Below are 16,364 nucleotides of genomic sequence, written 5' to 3' on the forward strand. Positions count from 1 at the left end.
CGGGGGGGGGGGGATGGGGGGATGCATCCCCCCCAGAATTTTAGGTGGGGGGGATGGTGTGTACAATCATCCCCCCAGGTTTCTGTGGGGGAAGAAGCAAAACTATACAGTAATAAAGCAATGAATGCTAGTTAAAATCAATCAATAATAATAGCAGTAATAATCACAACGTACAGCAATGACAAACATGATCAAAATTGGACTTTTATTCAGAGTCAATCATCTTATATGCATTTACAACTTGCAAGTTTTAAGTAATAACAACTGTCTTGCGTCGTCATATACATTTAAGGATCGTTATTCAGAGTTTCACCAAGTACATTTCCTTATAATAATTATGTATTTGCAAAGGAGATAAGTTCAAAATATTTCATTACAGATTTAAGAAAGTGTCGCTTAATCACCCCCTTTCAGAGCAATTGCTTTCATAACACATTAACACTGTTCAAACGAATTAATAAGAAATTACCTATACACATACACTGACCCTTTTCCCTGCTGGCCATGTCCTCAACCCCTACTTTGCAAAGAAAAGGTGAATTAGTAAATGAATGATTTTGGAATGAAAGTGCAAATTTTGCATGGCCTCAAGTGATATCCGAGGTTTTTTTCACTCAATATTTTTGGCGCAATGTATTTTGGAATTACTTATACCAGTGATTTCTGTACGTGCGCAGTCTTCTAGGTTTGAAGGTTATAAACTGTTACATTTCCTTACCTATGTTTTTATCATAATCATCATAACAAGGTACATAATAAGAAATGAATCGAAATTATAACAAGTTACTATCTATACAGTTTACTTCCGACAACCCGGTGAGGTTTATTTCATTTCCATACTTAATTCAATCAAGCCTTTGTAATCATGGTAATTTTAAACAGAGTGTGTTTATCATTTTAGTGTCCGCATATCTGCACGTGGATAAGAAATATAATGTTGAGCTTTTTTTATTTTACCCCTATTACTATAATTGTAATTGATATTTTTTTAGTTATTTGGCTGTTTATTTGCTTATTCCTTTAGTTGTTGATTCATTCGTTTGATCATTAACAATATCGCTACTTTAAAAGAGTATACTGCTATACTAGTAAAATAAGCAATACTAGTTATTCTAGATCATGTTTAGCAGGACTGTCATGACCAAGATGATAACTAGACATCCGACAAATGACATTTCTCTTATAATCATCTTTACTCATTGTCATTAATCAAACAAAAGATTACTGCCATGAAAAATGTGCAAGGAAGTTTGTTTATTACTGGATGCCCTGTTTATTGCTGAAAGCAAAGTGATTAAAAGACACACGAGATAATCCATGAGGCAGATCGTGTTATTTTGTTATCTTTAACTCGTCTGCTTTGGCCCATGATATTTTGTTTTTATCGAGTACGTTATCTCCTTCATTCTTTATATTTATATATTATATATATATATATATAATATATATATATATAATATATATATATATATATGTATATATAAATATATATAATACATATATAATATATATAATATATATGATATAAATACATATATATATATATATAAATATATATATACATATATATATATATATATATATAAAGTATGACCCAGCTAGGGATCATGCATCCCCCCCAGGTCTAAGGACCTGTCTACGCCACTGACATTGAAAATAGGAGTACTATACAATCGTCTGCGTATAATCGAATAGTGGATGAGATACTAATAATGATGTATCATGTTATAAAAGCATAAAAATAACACCGGACCTAGAATTGTCTCTTGGGGAACACAGAAACTTTTACCATTTATAACAACTCTCTGTTAACGATTAACACAAAATTCATGATCCACTGTAGATTTTTAGAAGTAAAACTATACATATATTGAATAGTGTTCTTTACTTTAAAAAAAAAATTAAGAGTGCTGAAAATGTCCAGTTCATGGCCGTAGGCTGCATTTGGGGCAGGCACACTTGTCCCCAAAAACGTTATTTGCTGAAATTTTTCTCACCAAGAGTGTGCACAAGATCTTTCAACTTCACTATAGAAGGGGCACAAGTGTCCCCAATATAAGTTTGGCTGTTGTTTGTTTGTTGTTGTTTTTTTATCTCCAAACAGTTTAAACATCTTGCCATCAGTATTACATTCAGTTATGTCCCAAATCAACTTGCGCTTCCTTGGAAAAAAACCAACATACTTTGATAATTTCCCGTTTTCAGTAAAAAAAAAAAATCCGCTCACATTTGCATTTTATTGGAAGGCCTAGTTATGTATAATTTCAATGAGTCTCTGCAAACAGTAACTTACCAGCTATTCTGCGACCATGAATTCCTGACCGGATCGGAGGGGGCCCCCCCCCCCCGCCCGCCCTGTTGATCTCGACCGCAGATCGTTTTTTCGCGACGAAAGGTAGAAAATAGCATAACATACAGGGTAAATCGCAATTAATTCATATATCTTATTTTATATGCATTGATTAGGATGATTTATTCATAAAACACATTTTTTTACTCTAATTCAGTTAAAAGGTCCTAAAAAAGACTAGCTTTTGCTGAAAATATTCTTTGAAGAATTCCTACTAATTGTATTTGGAAAGAAACCTTACCGAATACCATGTCTTGTGCATCCTACTGTTTAGCTACTTTCGTATGCATTTCTTTGATGTCTTTCGAAATTTCTTATTGGAATTTTTTATAACTTTGCCCGTGGCATTATTTTGGCAATAAAAAACAACAAATTTCTGTTGTCAATGAAAGTTTAACATAATTTAGGGCCTACTCATTTATGAATTTTAGCTGGAACACATTTTTGTATTAACTTTGTGCATGAAATCACGTTTTGAGCTATTCAGGGTATTTGAGCTATCTGTCATGCACTTACATAATGTCGTGTCATTTCTATTAAAAAAATGCGAGCCCGGGCGTCACTAATTTCGTCTCAAAAGTTGCTCAAGACTTGAAAATTAAAGGTGCAAGTCTACCTCAGAAAATTGTTGATTTAAATCAATACTTATAGAGAAAAATCAGACAAGCATAATGCTGAAAATTTCATTAAATCGGGTGTAAAATAAGAAAGTTATGACATATTAAAGTTTCGGTTTTTTCCACAAAAAGTTATTTGCACAATTTGGTCACATACAAGTGAGAGAATTGATGATGCCCCTCACTCACTACTACTTTTTTTTATTGTTTGAATTATACAATGTTTCCTTTATATAGATTTGACAGAAAGGAACTTGAGTGAACCATAAAATGTTAAACAATGGTAATTTCACATTGTTCGGGGAGAAATGAAACTTTTGTTTCACAAGACAATGAAAAGAAAATAAGAATATATCATATTTCATGTAATAACATACAAAAGAAATAGTGATTGGGTGATGTCATCAGTTCCCTCATTTGCATACCGACCGGGATGTGCATATAACTATTTTGTGAAATTAAGTAATAGCTAAAAATGTCATACCTTTCGTATTTTACATCCGATTTTGATGAAATTTTAAATGTTATGCTTGTTGGATTTCTCTTTTTATTCAAATCAATCTTTTGTTGGGATGGACTTGTCCTTTAAAACGTAAGCGAACAGCGCCATCAGAGAATTCCGCGCGGCGGACTCATCGCGAAAAATGTCGAGGGGCTTAAAAGCCAACTCCCTATACCAGTGGCGTAGACAGGTCCTTAGACCTGGGGGGATGATCCCTCCTAGCTGGGTCATATATATATATATATATATATATATTATATATATGTATATATACATACATATATATATATATATATATATATATATATATATATATATAATTAATATATAAATATATATAATTAATATATAAATATAAAGAATGAAGGAGATAACGTACTCGATAAAAAAAATATATCATGGGCCAAAGCAGACGAGTTAAAGATAACAAAATAACACGATCTGCCTCATGGATTATCTCGTGTGTCTTTTAATCACTTTGCTTTCAGCAATAAACAGGGCATCCAGTAATAAACAAACTTCCTTGCACATTTTTCATGGCAGTAATCTTTTGTTTGATTAATGACAATGAGTAAAGATGATCATAAGAGAAATGTCATTTGTCGGATGTTATCATCTTGGTCATAACAGTCCTACTAAACATGATCTAGAATAACTAGTATTCCTTATTTTACTAGTATAGTAGTATACTCTTTTAAAAGTAGCGATATTGTTAATGATCAAACGAATGAATCAACAACTAAAGGAATAAACAAATAAACAGCCAAATAACTGAAAAAAAATATCAATTACAATTATAGTAATAGGGGTAAAATAAAAAAAGCTCAACATTATATTTCTTATCCACGTGCAGATATGCGGACACTAAAATGATAAGCACACTCTGTTTAAAATTACCATGATTACAAAGGCTTGATTGAAATAAGTATGGAAATGAAATAAACCTCACCGGTTGTCGGAAGTAAACTGTATAGATAGTAACTTGTTATAATTTCGATTCATTTCTTATTATGTACCTTGTTATGATGATTATGATAAAAACATAGGTAAGGAAATGTAACAGTTTATAACCTTCAAACCTAGAAGACTGCGCACGTACAGAAATCACTGGTATAAGTAATTCCAAAATACATTGCGCCAAAAATATTGAGTGAAAAAAACCTCGGATATCACTGGAGGCCATCCAAAATTTGCACTTTCATTCCAAAATCATTCATTTACTAATTCGCTTCTTAGAGACTGAAAATTTTCACCTTTCCTTTGCAAAGTAGGGGTTGAGGACATGGCCAGCAGGGAAAAGGGTCAGTGTATGTGTATAGGTAATTTCTTATTAATTCGTTTGAACAGTGTTAATGTGTTATGAAAGCAATTGCTCTGAAAGGGAGTGATTAAGCGACACTTTCTTAAATCTGTAATGAAATATCTGAACTTATCTCCTTTGCAAATACATAATTATTATAAGGAAATGTACTTGGTGAAACTCTGAATAACGATCCTTAAATGTATATGACGACGCAAGACAGTTGTTATTACTTAAAACTTGCAAGTTGTAAATGCATATAAGATGATTGACTCTGAATAAAAGTCCAATTTTGATGTTTGTCATTGCTGTACGTTATGATTATTACTGCTATTATTATTGATTGATTTTAACTAGCATTCATTGCTTTATTACTGTATAGTTTTGCTTCTTCCCCCACAGAAACCTGGGGGGATGATTGTACACACCATCCCCCCCACCTAAAATTCTGGGGGGGGGATGCATCCCCCCATCCCCCCCGCTATCTACGCCCCTGCCCTATACACCTTTGCATGTCAGTATGAAAAAAAACAGCTTGCGTTTTGCGCTCCCATTAGTTAGAGATACGCTTCTCGTTCACGGTTTAAAAAAAATGCTTAAAAATGTTGGACATTCGGGTCTATATAAATCACATGACAAGGTCAAAATAAAATAATGTGAGCTTAATTTCTTAATTGTGTATGCAAGAATGAAACAAAGATGTACGTAAAAATGTTGTCTTTAGGACTATCCCCAAACAAATGATATTGGTGCCCCTACAAAATTTCAAGCCTCCCCCTTGCCACCCTGCTGGGAAAAAAATCCCAGCGACGCAACTATTCGAGGGTGTTTGCTCAGAGGGGGGGGGGGGTCGTAAAGTTTCAGTATGGGAACTTTTTATTATTTTTTTTATTATTTTTTAAGCAGGTATTTCTGCATTTATTAATAAATCAAAATTACAAATTTATAACAATGATATAACATCAAACAAACGTAATGATCAAATTACAAAGGTGACAATTCTATAGTAGTTAAATAGATAGACATAATTCATGCAAACAATAACAAATAAATTTAAATGCAGAGGCCAGCTATCGTAAGCTAAAAGCTTGAAATAATAGCAGCCATGGGAAAAATAGAAGGCTACATGTATGAAAACCATAATAAAAATACCGGGTCTTTATTATTTAAAAGTGATGTTACTTATATTGCTTAAAATATAATAAAAGGAAAGGGGGAAGAACAGGGGGCAATTTTACATTGGGGTGAGATGGAGCAGCAGGTTCCACTTCACCCTAGTAATTCACCAATGTTCTTCGAAAATAATTTTTTTAAAGCAAACCACATATAGAATAGGTCGATTTATATTGACTCTCCTTTCGTACAGCCAATTAGGTCAACCAATTATTATTCCTTTAACCTCAAATGATTTAGCAAAATGATGTTAATGGGTTTGCTGTGTTCTATTCATGGCCATTCATGCCATTCTGCCAATAAAGAAGATATGAACATCAAACTGACAGAGTATGGGTTAGATAGATAGAGGGGAGAAAATAAACAAGGATAGAGACAGAAATGTAGATTGAGAAAGAGGGGACAGAGAGAGAGAGGGGGGGGGGGGGGAGTGAGGGGGATAGAGAGAAATAAAGAGAGAGAGGGGGAGGGAGAGAAACCATTTTTCAAAATCGCGTTTCTATAGCAACATCACAACCCATCCCTCTAATTTTGATCTAATGCGCCGGTACAAATTAAGACCTATATCTTTTTACTAACGTTCTGCTCCTACCTAAGCATGCTCGGCAGGCACCAACACAATTTTGATTTTAATTAAACTGATATTGCATCCAAAGAGTGACAACGTATCAAGCGAGTAATGATGGCGACGTAACCTTAATTACAAAAGTCATGCTGACTGACATTCTTATTGTGCTTTTAACCATTTTCTGTGTTAACAAGGAAAAATGAATATATTGAGAGCTCATTGGATAGCAAATATGTCCTCCTCGTCTCTTTTCTTCGCGTTACGAATTTTCACAAATAATCATTAAAACTCTGCTTCCAAACACAATCAGATGAATTTTCATTTTATCAGGTTTGGAGAAAGGATTTATCAAAAGGGGCTTTAAATCTACCATCCGAAGTATAACAAACAAAGGCTGAATATGAAAATGGCGGACATTTCCGAAGACTTCAGCATGTTTGACGGAGCAGAAAACAAGACCCAGAGCTACCATCTAAGTATCGGGGCGCGTATAGCGCTGGTAGTTTACGTTATTTGTCTCATGTTCATTGGTATCGTCGCTAATACTGTACTCCTAGTGATGATCAGACAGAATCCTAGGATTCGTCAGTCTGCATCGATCGTATCCGTTGTGTACCTTACAGCTGTCAACTTGATGAACTGCCTTCTGCTAAATTCATTCAGCCTGACCGCCATCTTGGACGAAAAGACGAGACAAAGTGTCCTCTACTGCAGACTCTACCTTGTATTTTCAAGTATGTTCATGAAAATGTTTGCTTTTGCGCTGATAGTGGCTTCGGTCACCTCAAGCATTGAGGTTGTGAAGTGGTCAGTCGACAAGAAGCGCCTAAAACGAGGGACCAAGTTAGCGCTTGTTGCTTCATCTTTATTCGTGATTGCCGACTCTTCGCCGCTGTACTACAAAATCAACATTCGATCAGACCCGACTTGTTTTTTAGTTCGTGATAATAATCCATTACGTGGACTATGGATCGCGGAGACATTAATCATTATGCTATTGCCTTTCTTATCATCTCTCGTTTCTCTTATCATTGTCGTCAAAAAGATACGTTCTACAAAGTCAAAGGTTTCCTCTGATCCATCAAAAGCGGACTGTCACGTATCCAGGGTTAGTCGAGATACAAGTGATTCTACAAACAGAGTTATCTTAAACGGTGTAGATCCGAAAAGATTTACTTCGGTCGTTACAACACAGCCAGTACTCATGCCTCATCGATCAGTTCACTCCTCTTCATCCCCATCAACCATGATTCATCAAGAAAATGGAACCATGAGACACGACAAGGGTGGTTCTACAACAGCATGGAACAAAACAAGCATTGCAGACAGTGAGCAGGATGGTCAAGGAGCTTCAGAAGAGCGAAGATCCAAGTTTCGTCTTAAGAGCCTTTGTTGTTGTCGACAGTTCATCTTAAGAGAGGAAGTCCGGATGTTGCGCCTCGTCTTTTTCCTTTTCTTGACCCTGACCGTCTCCTGGACACCATCAGTAGTAACGGTCGCAAGATCCAATTCTAGTTCCCCTACATTTCTTGATTACATTCTTCTCCGTGTTTCGTATCTGACGACCATTCACCCCTCTGTGATACCATTAGCTTTTTTGTACACCAATAAACATTTCGAAGGTGGATTTGTGGCGTTTTTCAGGAGTCTGCGAAGTCGAGCCTCCTGTAAGAACTAGGTCTATTGCTCAAAACAGACAAGTTGTTTCATGTAACCATGCACCTGCACATGGCCGTAAGCATTTTTTTCCTTCGGGGGGGGGGGGGCAGCACGCGTAAACTCATTTTGAAAAAATAGTCGAAAGCGAGGTAGCGAAGCGACTGCACTTTTCACTAGAGCACTTTTGCATTTTTTGTAACGTGAAATTAAATGATTCTGTGCATGCTTTTGGTGATTTTTTTTTGAAAATTTTTAGTAACAAAATGTAAGTTTTCATTTTTTTTTTTTTGGGGGGGGGGGGCAAATGCTCCCACTGTGTACGGCCATGCACCTGCATTCTTCTGTAAATATATTTATATAAACCTGTATTTTTAATTTTTGTGACGTTTCTGACAGTATAAGAACTTGGAAGGCGTTTTCTGTTTGTCAAATAATAATCCATATCCCAATGGTAATCCAAAAGTGGCTTATGGTTTTGCAAATAGAAAATTCGTACATTTAGGTCGAACCAACTTTTAATTTATTGTACCGACAATTCCAAAATGCTTTTGATTTTTGCGAATGTTCTATGGTAATATATAGTTTCGAAATTCGAAGGCACATGATCTCATTTTGTATGGACATCGTTGCTACGCCGATGTACATTTTGATTGGTGGATTTAAATAGTCTTTGGGAGCCGCTGACTGAATTCGAATTTTCGTTCTATTGGTGGTGATTTTTTTTTACCTGATTGCTAAGAAAGCATGAATGCTTGTAAGCAAGCAACCAGAGGACCGAAGGCTTAAGGTCCTCTCCGAAGGACCTGGTACCGAGGATTAATGCCTTACCAAAGGGCACTAGCGCACCAAATGGGTCGAATCCCCCGCTCTACCGACTGAGCTATCACTTCTATGTGCGATGACGATTTGAAATTAGTCGACAAGAGACTTGAAAAGACTTAAGAACTAAGACCCGGGAAATTCTGTAGAACCACCTAATTTTGGATTTATATAGAGGGTGTTTCACAAAGATTTAAGTATGACTTATATATGTGTGTGTGTGTTAAATTGTACACGTAATTTAAAAGAGTGATGTACTTGGTTTTAATACAAAAAGAAGGGAGTATATCTGTATTGCAATTTTATCAGATTCTTGCAGTTCAAAATACAAAACAATGGAAATTAACAGATGATTCAGAGAGTCAGAAACTCACAATTAAAACGTTAATGTTTTTAACAGATTAAGTAAAATCAGACAAACCTAACACTGATTCCATCAAAATGGTTTGACAAGGAATAATAAAGTTATGACATTTTAGAATTTGGCATTAATTCGGTGAATCAGTTCTGTCGTTATGAATATTTAATGAGCAAACTGATGATGTCATGTCACCACTTATTCTTTTGTATTTTATTATAATGAAATTATCCTTCTTCAAATCCTGTCCACCAAGAATTAAATTAAATTGAATTGACAACCAATTTACTGCATTGGATATTAATTGCTGCAACTCATTTTGTTACAAGGGAGACATTTTTCATACACACTCCTATGGGGGAAAGTGAAATAATCATGCTTTTGTATAATTGCATAAAGGAAAGCGGGGACATGATATCATCATCATCAGCCCACCAAATGAATATTTATGGCGCTGTGCATATAACCATGATAACTGTTTTCATTAAATATTTCTAGACTTTAAAATTCAATAACTTCCTTATTTGTTATCGGATTTTGATGAAATTTAATCTTTCATTTTGCTCGAGGATTTTTAAAAATTTATTTAGATACAATTATTTTCATACCCCCTTTAATGAAATGGAAACGAGTATGAATCGTTCATAACAATCGATGTACCCACTCATTATATCCTTAATACCGATCCCCCGACCCGTAATAACAGGCAAAGGCGTGTTTACCCGCAGCACTGTGACATGAAACCTAATATAGCCTGTATAGAATCACCCCCTTTTCAGGATTAACAATGCTATATCGAAAATGCTAGTTTGATATTTGTCAAACAAACTGCGTATTGGTAGTATTTGCTCAGTGTTACCCGAGTTCCCGCCCTTTCTAATATTCACACCTCTTTATAGAACCAACTAGATTTCATTTCCATCTTGTTTTGTACAGCGAGAAATGTAGTTCATAATGATTCACAGTTGTTATTTTTGATTTACATGAATTTCATCTCATAATGTGTGTTGGCTTAATTAATATTCATTCATATTTTTTTGCATGATTACGAATTGAATAATTTGATATCACATAAAATAAAAATTAAATATACCATAAGTAAAAAAAAAAGTATATGCGCAATTGGTTTTCTCCCCCCCCCCCCTCCTTTTGTTATTTTGTCCCCTTTTCTTCTCCCTCATAACGCTCTTCTTTTTCATATTATTCTTTTTATTCTTCTTTTGCCTCTTCTTTCTACTTATTATTTTTCCTTTTTTCTTTCTCTTTCTTATTCTTTTTTTCACTTTTTTCCTCTTCTTCTCTTTTTCCTTCAAAAACCTCTTTTTATTCTCCTACTCTTCATCCTTCTTCAAAATCTTCTTTTTCACCTCCTCCATCTTCTTCTCCTTTTTTTCTTCTCTTTTTCTTCTTTCTCTTTTTCCCGGCTTTTCCTCCTGGGTCTTCACATGTCTTCTCTTTCCTTTCTTTATAAAGTTGGATCCTCTGTCTGTCTCTGGGAGTCATGGATTTTATGTTCCATTTTGTCGCACCAATGATAATTATATTTCCAAAATCCTTGGATAAATTTGAGAATAAAACAGTTTTATATTCATGTATATTTTTGCCCCCAGAAGCTCACACATTAAAATATGAGCTTTCCTTGAATACTGTAATTGTTTGATGCTACAGGACAGATTTTAAATGATGCATCGATTTCCCAATGACTTTTCCCCAATTTAGGATCTTGACAAAGGATCACGTTGATAATTATTCTGTCATTAACTAAAGATTTGAACGCACTTTGTGAAATATGATGTTACTGTTCCAAGTGATGGATATTAGAAATTGTTTAAAATTGGATTCGAAGCCTGCGAAAAATATCATAAATAAAAGAAATATCCGGTACCTTGATCGATTTATGCATTTGTTTCATATTTTATGTATACATAATTATCTTCTTTTTTCGATTCAAAATTCATCAGCGATAGTATTTCGGACATAAGCTCAAATTAAATGACTGTCGCCAATAAAAGGTAAAATCACCCATTTATGAATTTTATCGGAAAACACATTTTATGTTGACTTTGAACATGACATTAGGTATACTTGAGCAGTTTGGGGTCTGACTGCACTTACATAATGTTGCGCAATTTCGTAACCGCGTACATTATGTACGCGGCTACGAAATTGCGCAACATATAGGCGTCGCAAATTTAGTCTCAACGTTGCGCACTGTGCGAGCGGCGTGGTATAAAAAAATCGAGGGGAGGATTTTATCTTTTTTTCTCTCTCTTATCATGTCATATATTTTGTTAATATTTCATTTTGTAATTGCTGAAACGCATTAGTATTAATTTCTAGTATTTTTTAAGTTTGATGTATAATTTGTATAATTATATTTGTAATGGATTTACTGTATAATTTATAATTATGTTTCAATTAGTTTGTACAAATTGTTTATAGAAATGTGATTGTGTATTTTGATTTGAGAGAATATAATAAAACATCCTTTAAAAAAAAAAATCTTGACAAATGTCGAGGTGGGTCACTTTGGCCCCGGGAGTATAATAGGGTTATTAAAGGGGAAGTCGACCCAAACAACAAGAGTTGGTTTGAATTGATATAGATTATAGATATAAATATAGATAATTAATATAGAAAAAATAGAACATTAAAAGGTACATTAAAAAAACGAATGTGAAATTATAAGGTTAGGAAAATGAACAAAACAGAAATGTGCACCCTTGACGGTATGCAAATAAGGAACTGATGACGTCTAACACTCACTATGTCTCTGCATCATTTGCAATATTTTTTTCCTAACTTGAATGTGAAATATATAGTGTGACGCTTCCCTAGCCATGTGCAATTGTGATTGTTGTTTAACCTTTTCCGATTCAATTTAGGAGTTTCCCTAAAGCAAAATCTGGAATTGGAATATAACTTTACAAATAAACTTTTTGTTCGGGTGAACATGAACAGTGTCACAAACAGCAGTATACTTTTGATAAGAGTCAGGAAATAACAAAAACTGTCAGAAGTGTTACATAGGTTTGGGCTTTTAAACTGACTTGCAGAATGTTGTGGTAGGGAAATAAGCTTAGACTGAAAAATAGACAATTCTTATATGTTTATTGTAGAATAATTTGAGTACAAAAATATACAATACAGACAATTAATGTCCTTAAATTACATCGTATAAAGTCCACTCTCAAATATAAATGTACATGGAAATACTTTAAAAATCATTATTAATTTAAAACATATATACAAACAAGAACGTGTTTGTGAATATGCTAGATACAACTGTATATACTTTATCAATTTACATAACACGATAGGATTATTTCATATCATTTTATTTATAAGATTTTGCAACATTTTTTCATAAACAAATTCTGACATGAAAATACATATCTAAAATTTGACATCAAGATAATGATCAAATAATTTTGTTTATAAATCATCAAACGTATCATACATAAATAAACGATTTAAGTTGTATTTTCTGTTTTACAATAAGTAAGATGGCTGCAAGGGTAGTTACAACAGCAAAGCACGAATTTAAGTGTAACAGCCCTCATGATTTAAATATTACTGTACCACATGAGAATCAAACTGAGGAAAGCATATTATAAATATAGTTATTATATCAAAACGGTACAAGATAATAAATCTGTTTATTTACGGAAAATCGAGTCAAACACCAAACTCTGTTTTTATCTCAATTATTTCATTATCAAATCTACGGGGGCTGTACATTCAAAATTGGCAAACCCATAACGGTTGGGGTTTGGATATCTTCAGCCCTGATTCAGAATCGTTTCCCAGTCTACGAATCAAATTACAAATCAATGCATGATTGTGCATTATCGTAATATGAACTTCAACAATTATATACTATTCACTTCATTTGAGAAAGGGATGTGATAACTTAATGGATCCATAATGGAGAATCCAACCCGAAGTGAAAGTTGTTTTTAGATAAATAAGGAAAATCAGATATTAAGTAGATAGATAAAAGTTTAACGATATCGGACAGACAATGAGACAGGTACGAATGTTAAAAAAATGGTAATAACAATCATGGCATGTATGGGGACTTCAAATTGGTGTCATTGGTGATTTCATAATGATTTGAGGTAAGGACGGCTCTTCCATTTACTTCAATATATAGGTTGGTTAAAATGTTAGTTTTTCTATAGTTTTACTTCTTAATTTTTTTTTAATCAAGAAGACATAAAACAATATGCTGCCAGTGTTATTATGATCACTACCCCAGGGTAGGAGAAAACCACAAAACCCTGATAATTAAGTAGGGGAAGGCGGGGTAAGTTGTGACACTTTTTGCATTTTGCATGTTAGAATTGATATGACTAGTAATATTGTAGAAATAAGTACCTTGCCTTTAAATTTGATTCTTTGGAAATCTTTTTCACCTATAGATAACTTTCTACCCCCACACTAAAAGTCATCATGACCTTGGAAAAAACCGATGTCAAATGGCTCAACTGGCCCCATCTGTGGGGTAAGTTGTGCCACCGTCTGGGGTAAGTTGAGCCACAAAAACTATATACAATATGTATGCAGGAAGAACCAGGATGTCAATTGTTCATTTAAAGTCTTTTCACTTGCTAATTCTCTATAAATACTATACATTTTCTAAAAGTAAAAGAACTTTAATGTGAATTTGCTCCTTTCTGCCTTCATATCAATGGCTTTTTACATTTTTAATATTTTTTTTTATTATACATCACCATAAGAATTACCATGGCTCAACTTGCCCCATGTTGATTTGGCTTAAATTACCCCAGTCCAAACTTATTGCGTTATTTTCACATCCACACATTTCTCATGCATTCATCATGTAAAAGACTATGACAAAAATGAGAATCCATACCTGGACTAACAATATTGTTCTTATTTCTATATAAAAATATATATATTTAAAGACGTGTGTGGGTAAAAAGCACTTATCTATTTTACACCCTTTTTTACTTTTTTGGCTGAAATTTGTATGTTTCCCTCTAAAAATGCACTTTTTGTTTCAAAGTTGGAAACAAAGTGGTGGGGTTAAGGGTTATGCTATGGGTCATCAATACATGGCACCACCATAATGTCTGACTCATTCATTATTGGCCTAGGGTGGTGGCTCAACTTCCCCCTATGTTCAACTTACCCCGCCTTCCCCTACATGACCTATGGAGAAAGTTGTCCCTACCGCTAGCATGACTAGTCATAATTCACTTACCCAGTTGCCAATTTGGAATTTATTAGTCTTAGGATTCTCAATTTTAAAACTGCCCAAACTTCCTGAATGCTTGTTCGATTTTTTTTTCAAGCTTTCACAATTCTGTTTTAATTATTCCCCCCCCCCCTCTCACACACAATATTTATGGCCAATGTTGAATTCCCCTTTAAATAATTAAATATTGATTAGGAATTAGATTAAAGGAATGAGAGGATTTTTACAACCAAATTGGGGTTTCCTTCGTAGAGAAAAACCCATACACTATGCAGTACAATGAATAAAGTAATTTCATTTCATTCGATACTTCTTACTTGGTGTATTAAGGAGGGGTTGAAGACATGGGGAAAAGTAATGATGTGCATAATTATATTAGGACGTACATTAAACACAAACAAAAGCCCACCATTTTGTAAAGTGTAAAAAAGTTTCTATAATAATGTAAGCAATAATGTGCAAGACTGAATTGTAGAAATCCTTATCAGCTCGCATAATTTGAGCTAATGTTTACATTTTTTGCTACTACCATATCACACTAAGAAATAGGGGTTCAAATTTGAACCCTAAGGGTTGATACAATAACAGCACCCAAAAGGTTGTTAATTAGTGCAGTTTTTCGCTCATTTGTACACTTTAAGGGTGCAATTTTTTTTTACAATTGATTGCATTGACACAATCAATCTTAAAATCAAGCTCACGATCAATCGTTATGCTTTGTGTTACGGAGCACTGGAGTACGTTTCTGCGACCTAGAGAGATACTGTATATATATATATATATATATATATATATATATATATATATATACATATATATGTATAATGTAGTACTGTAAATGTGTATCATCACCATTAGGGCTAAAATGAGATTGTAGATGTTGAATGGTTGGTTCATTTTAATCATGTAACCTCATTTTCTCAATGTGACGGAAGTAGTACCTGTTCGGTATCATCCGGGTCACTGCCCAATGTCTTGCTCCTTCGATCGATATTGACATCCGACATGTAATTCGATGGTTTGATTTCAAAACTGGAAGGAAATAAGTTAAGAGTTATGGCAAAGAAAAGCTAGAAATTTCAGGCCCGTATTGAGACAGTGGGGTTTTGGGGTTTTTTGAAACCGATAGGCAGACGTTTTCAAAAACGCAGATAATTTTTTTTCCAAGCCAATGACAAAACAGCCTTTGTCGAAAAACGGCGAATTAAAAAAAAGCAGTAGTGTCGTCCTGGAATCTGGACAAACGTCATACATCTTCGGACCATCTGCTATCCCGTTCCACCAACTTTGTGAATTGGCTTGCATTTTAAAAGCAATTGGTGCGTTGTGGAAAGTGTCTGCGTCGTATTTGCGAAAATTCGCTACAGTGTCAACTGATACCCCGTTCCTCATTGGGACCAAGTGAAATGGAAACACAGACAGAAAGATAACGGGAAGGGGGCATTGGCGGCGGAGCAGAGGATTATCTTTTGTGTTTGGGGTGCGTCCCCCAAACACAAAAGATAATCCTCTGCTCCGCCGCCAATGGAAGGGGATATAGAGAAAGAGTGTACTATAATGGAAATGTAGAAATATTGGTAACTAATATCTCTAATTAATTTGGGAATGTAAGGGGAGAAAGTGAGAAAGTGTGAGAGAGGGAGAGAGAGAGAGAGAAAGAGGTGGTTTCACACACACTGGCAACTCTCCCCAACACTTTTAGATGATCAGGGGCGGGACTAATGTATTCAATGGGGAGGGGAGGGGGGCGAACTAACGGAGACAAGTTAACGGGGCAACGTGATCAAAAACTTG

General features: G+C 34.6%; 1 protein-coding gene across 2 annotated transcripts in view; it reads right to left on the minus strand.

The window, feature by feature from the left end:
• Positions 1 to 14,445: 14,445 nt before the first annotated feature.
• LOC121422870 (caspase recruitment domain-containing protein 9-like) overlaps positions 14,446 to 16,364 on the minus strand; it is a 37,729-nt gene continuing 35,810 nt past the window's right edge. For both annotated transcript variants that reach the window (XM_041618095.1, XM_041618096.1), the window contains exon 13: positions 14,446 to 15,602. In XM_041618095.1, the coding sequence (XP_041474029.1) occupies positions 15,491 to 15,602 (112 nt within the window). In that variant the 3' untranslated portion in view covers positions 14,446 to 15,490. The remainder of the gene's footprint in view (positions 15,603 to 16,364) is intronic.

The sequence above is a fragment of the Lytechinus variegatus genome, chromosome 10 (assembly GCF_018143015.1).
Source record: "Lytechinus variegatus isolate NC3 chromosome 10, Lvar_3.0, whole genome shotgun sequence".
Lineage (NCBI taxonomy): Eukaryota > Metazoa > Echinodermata > Echinoidea > Temnopleuroida > Toxopneustidae > Lytechinus > Lytechinus variegatus.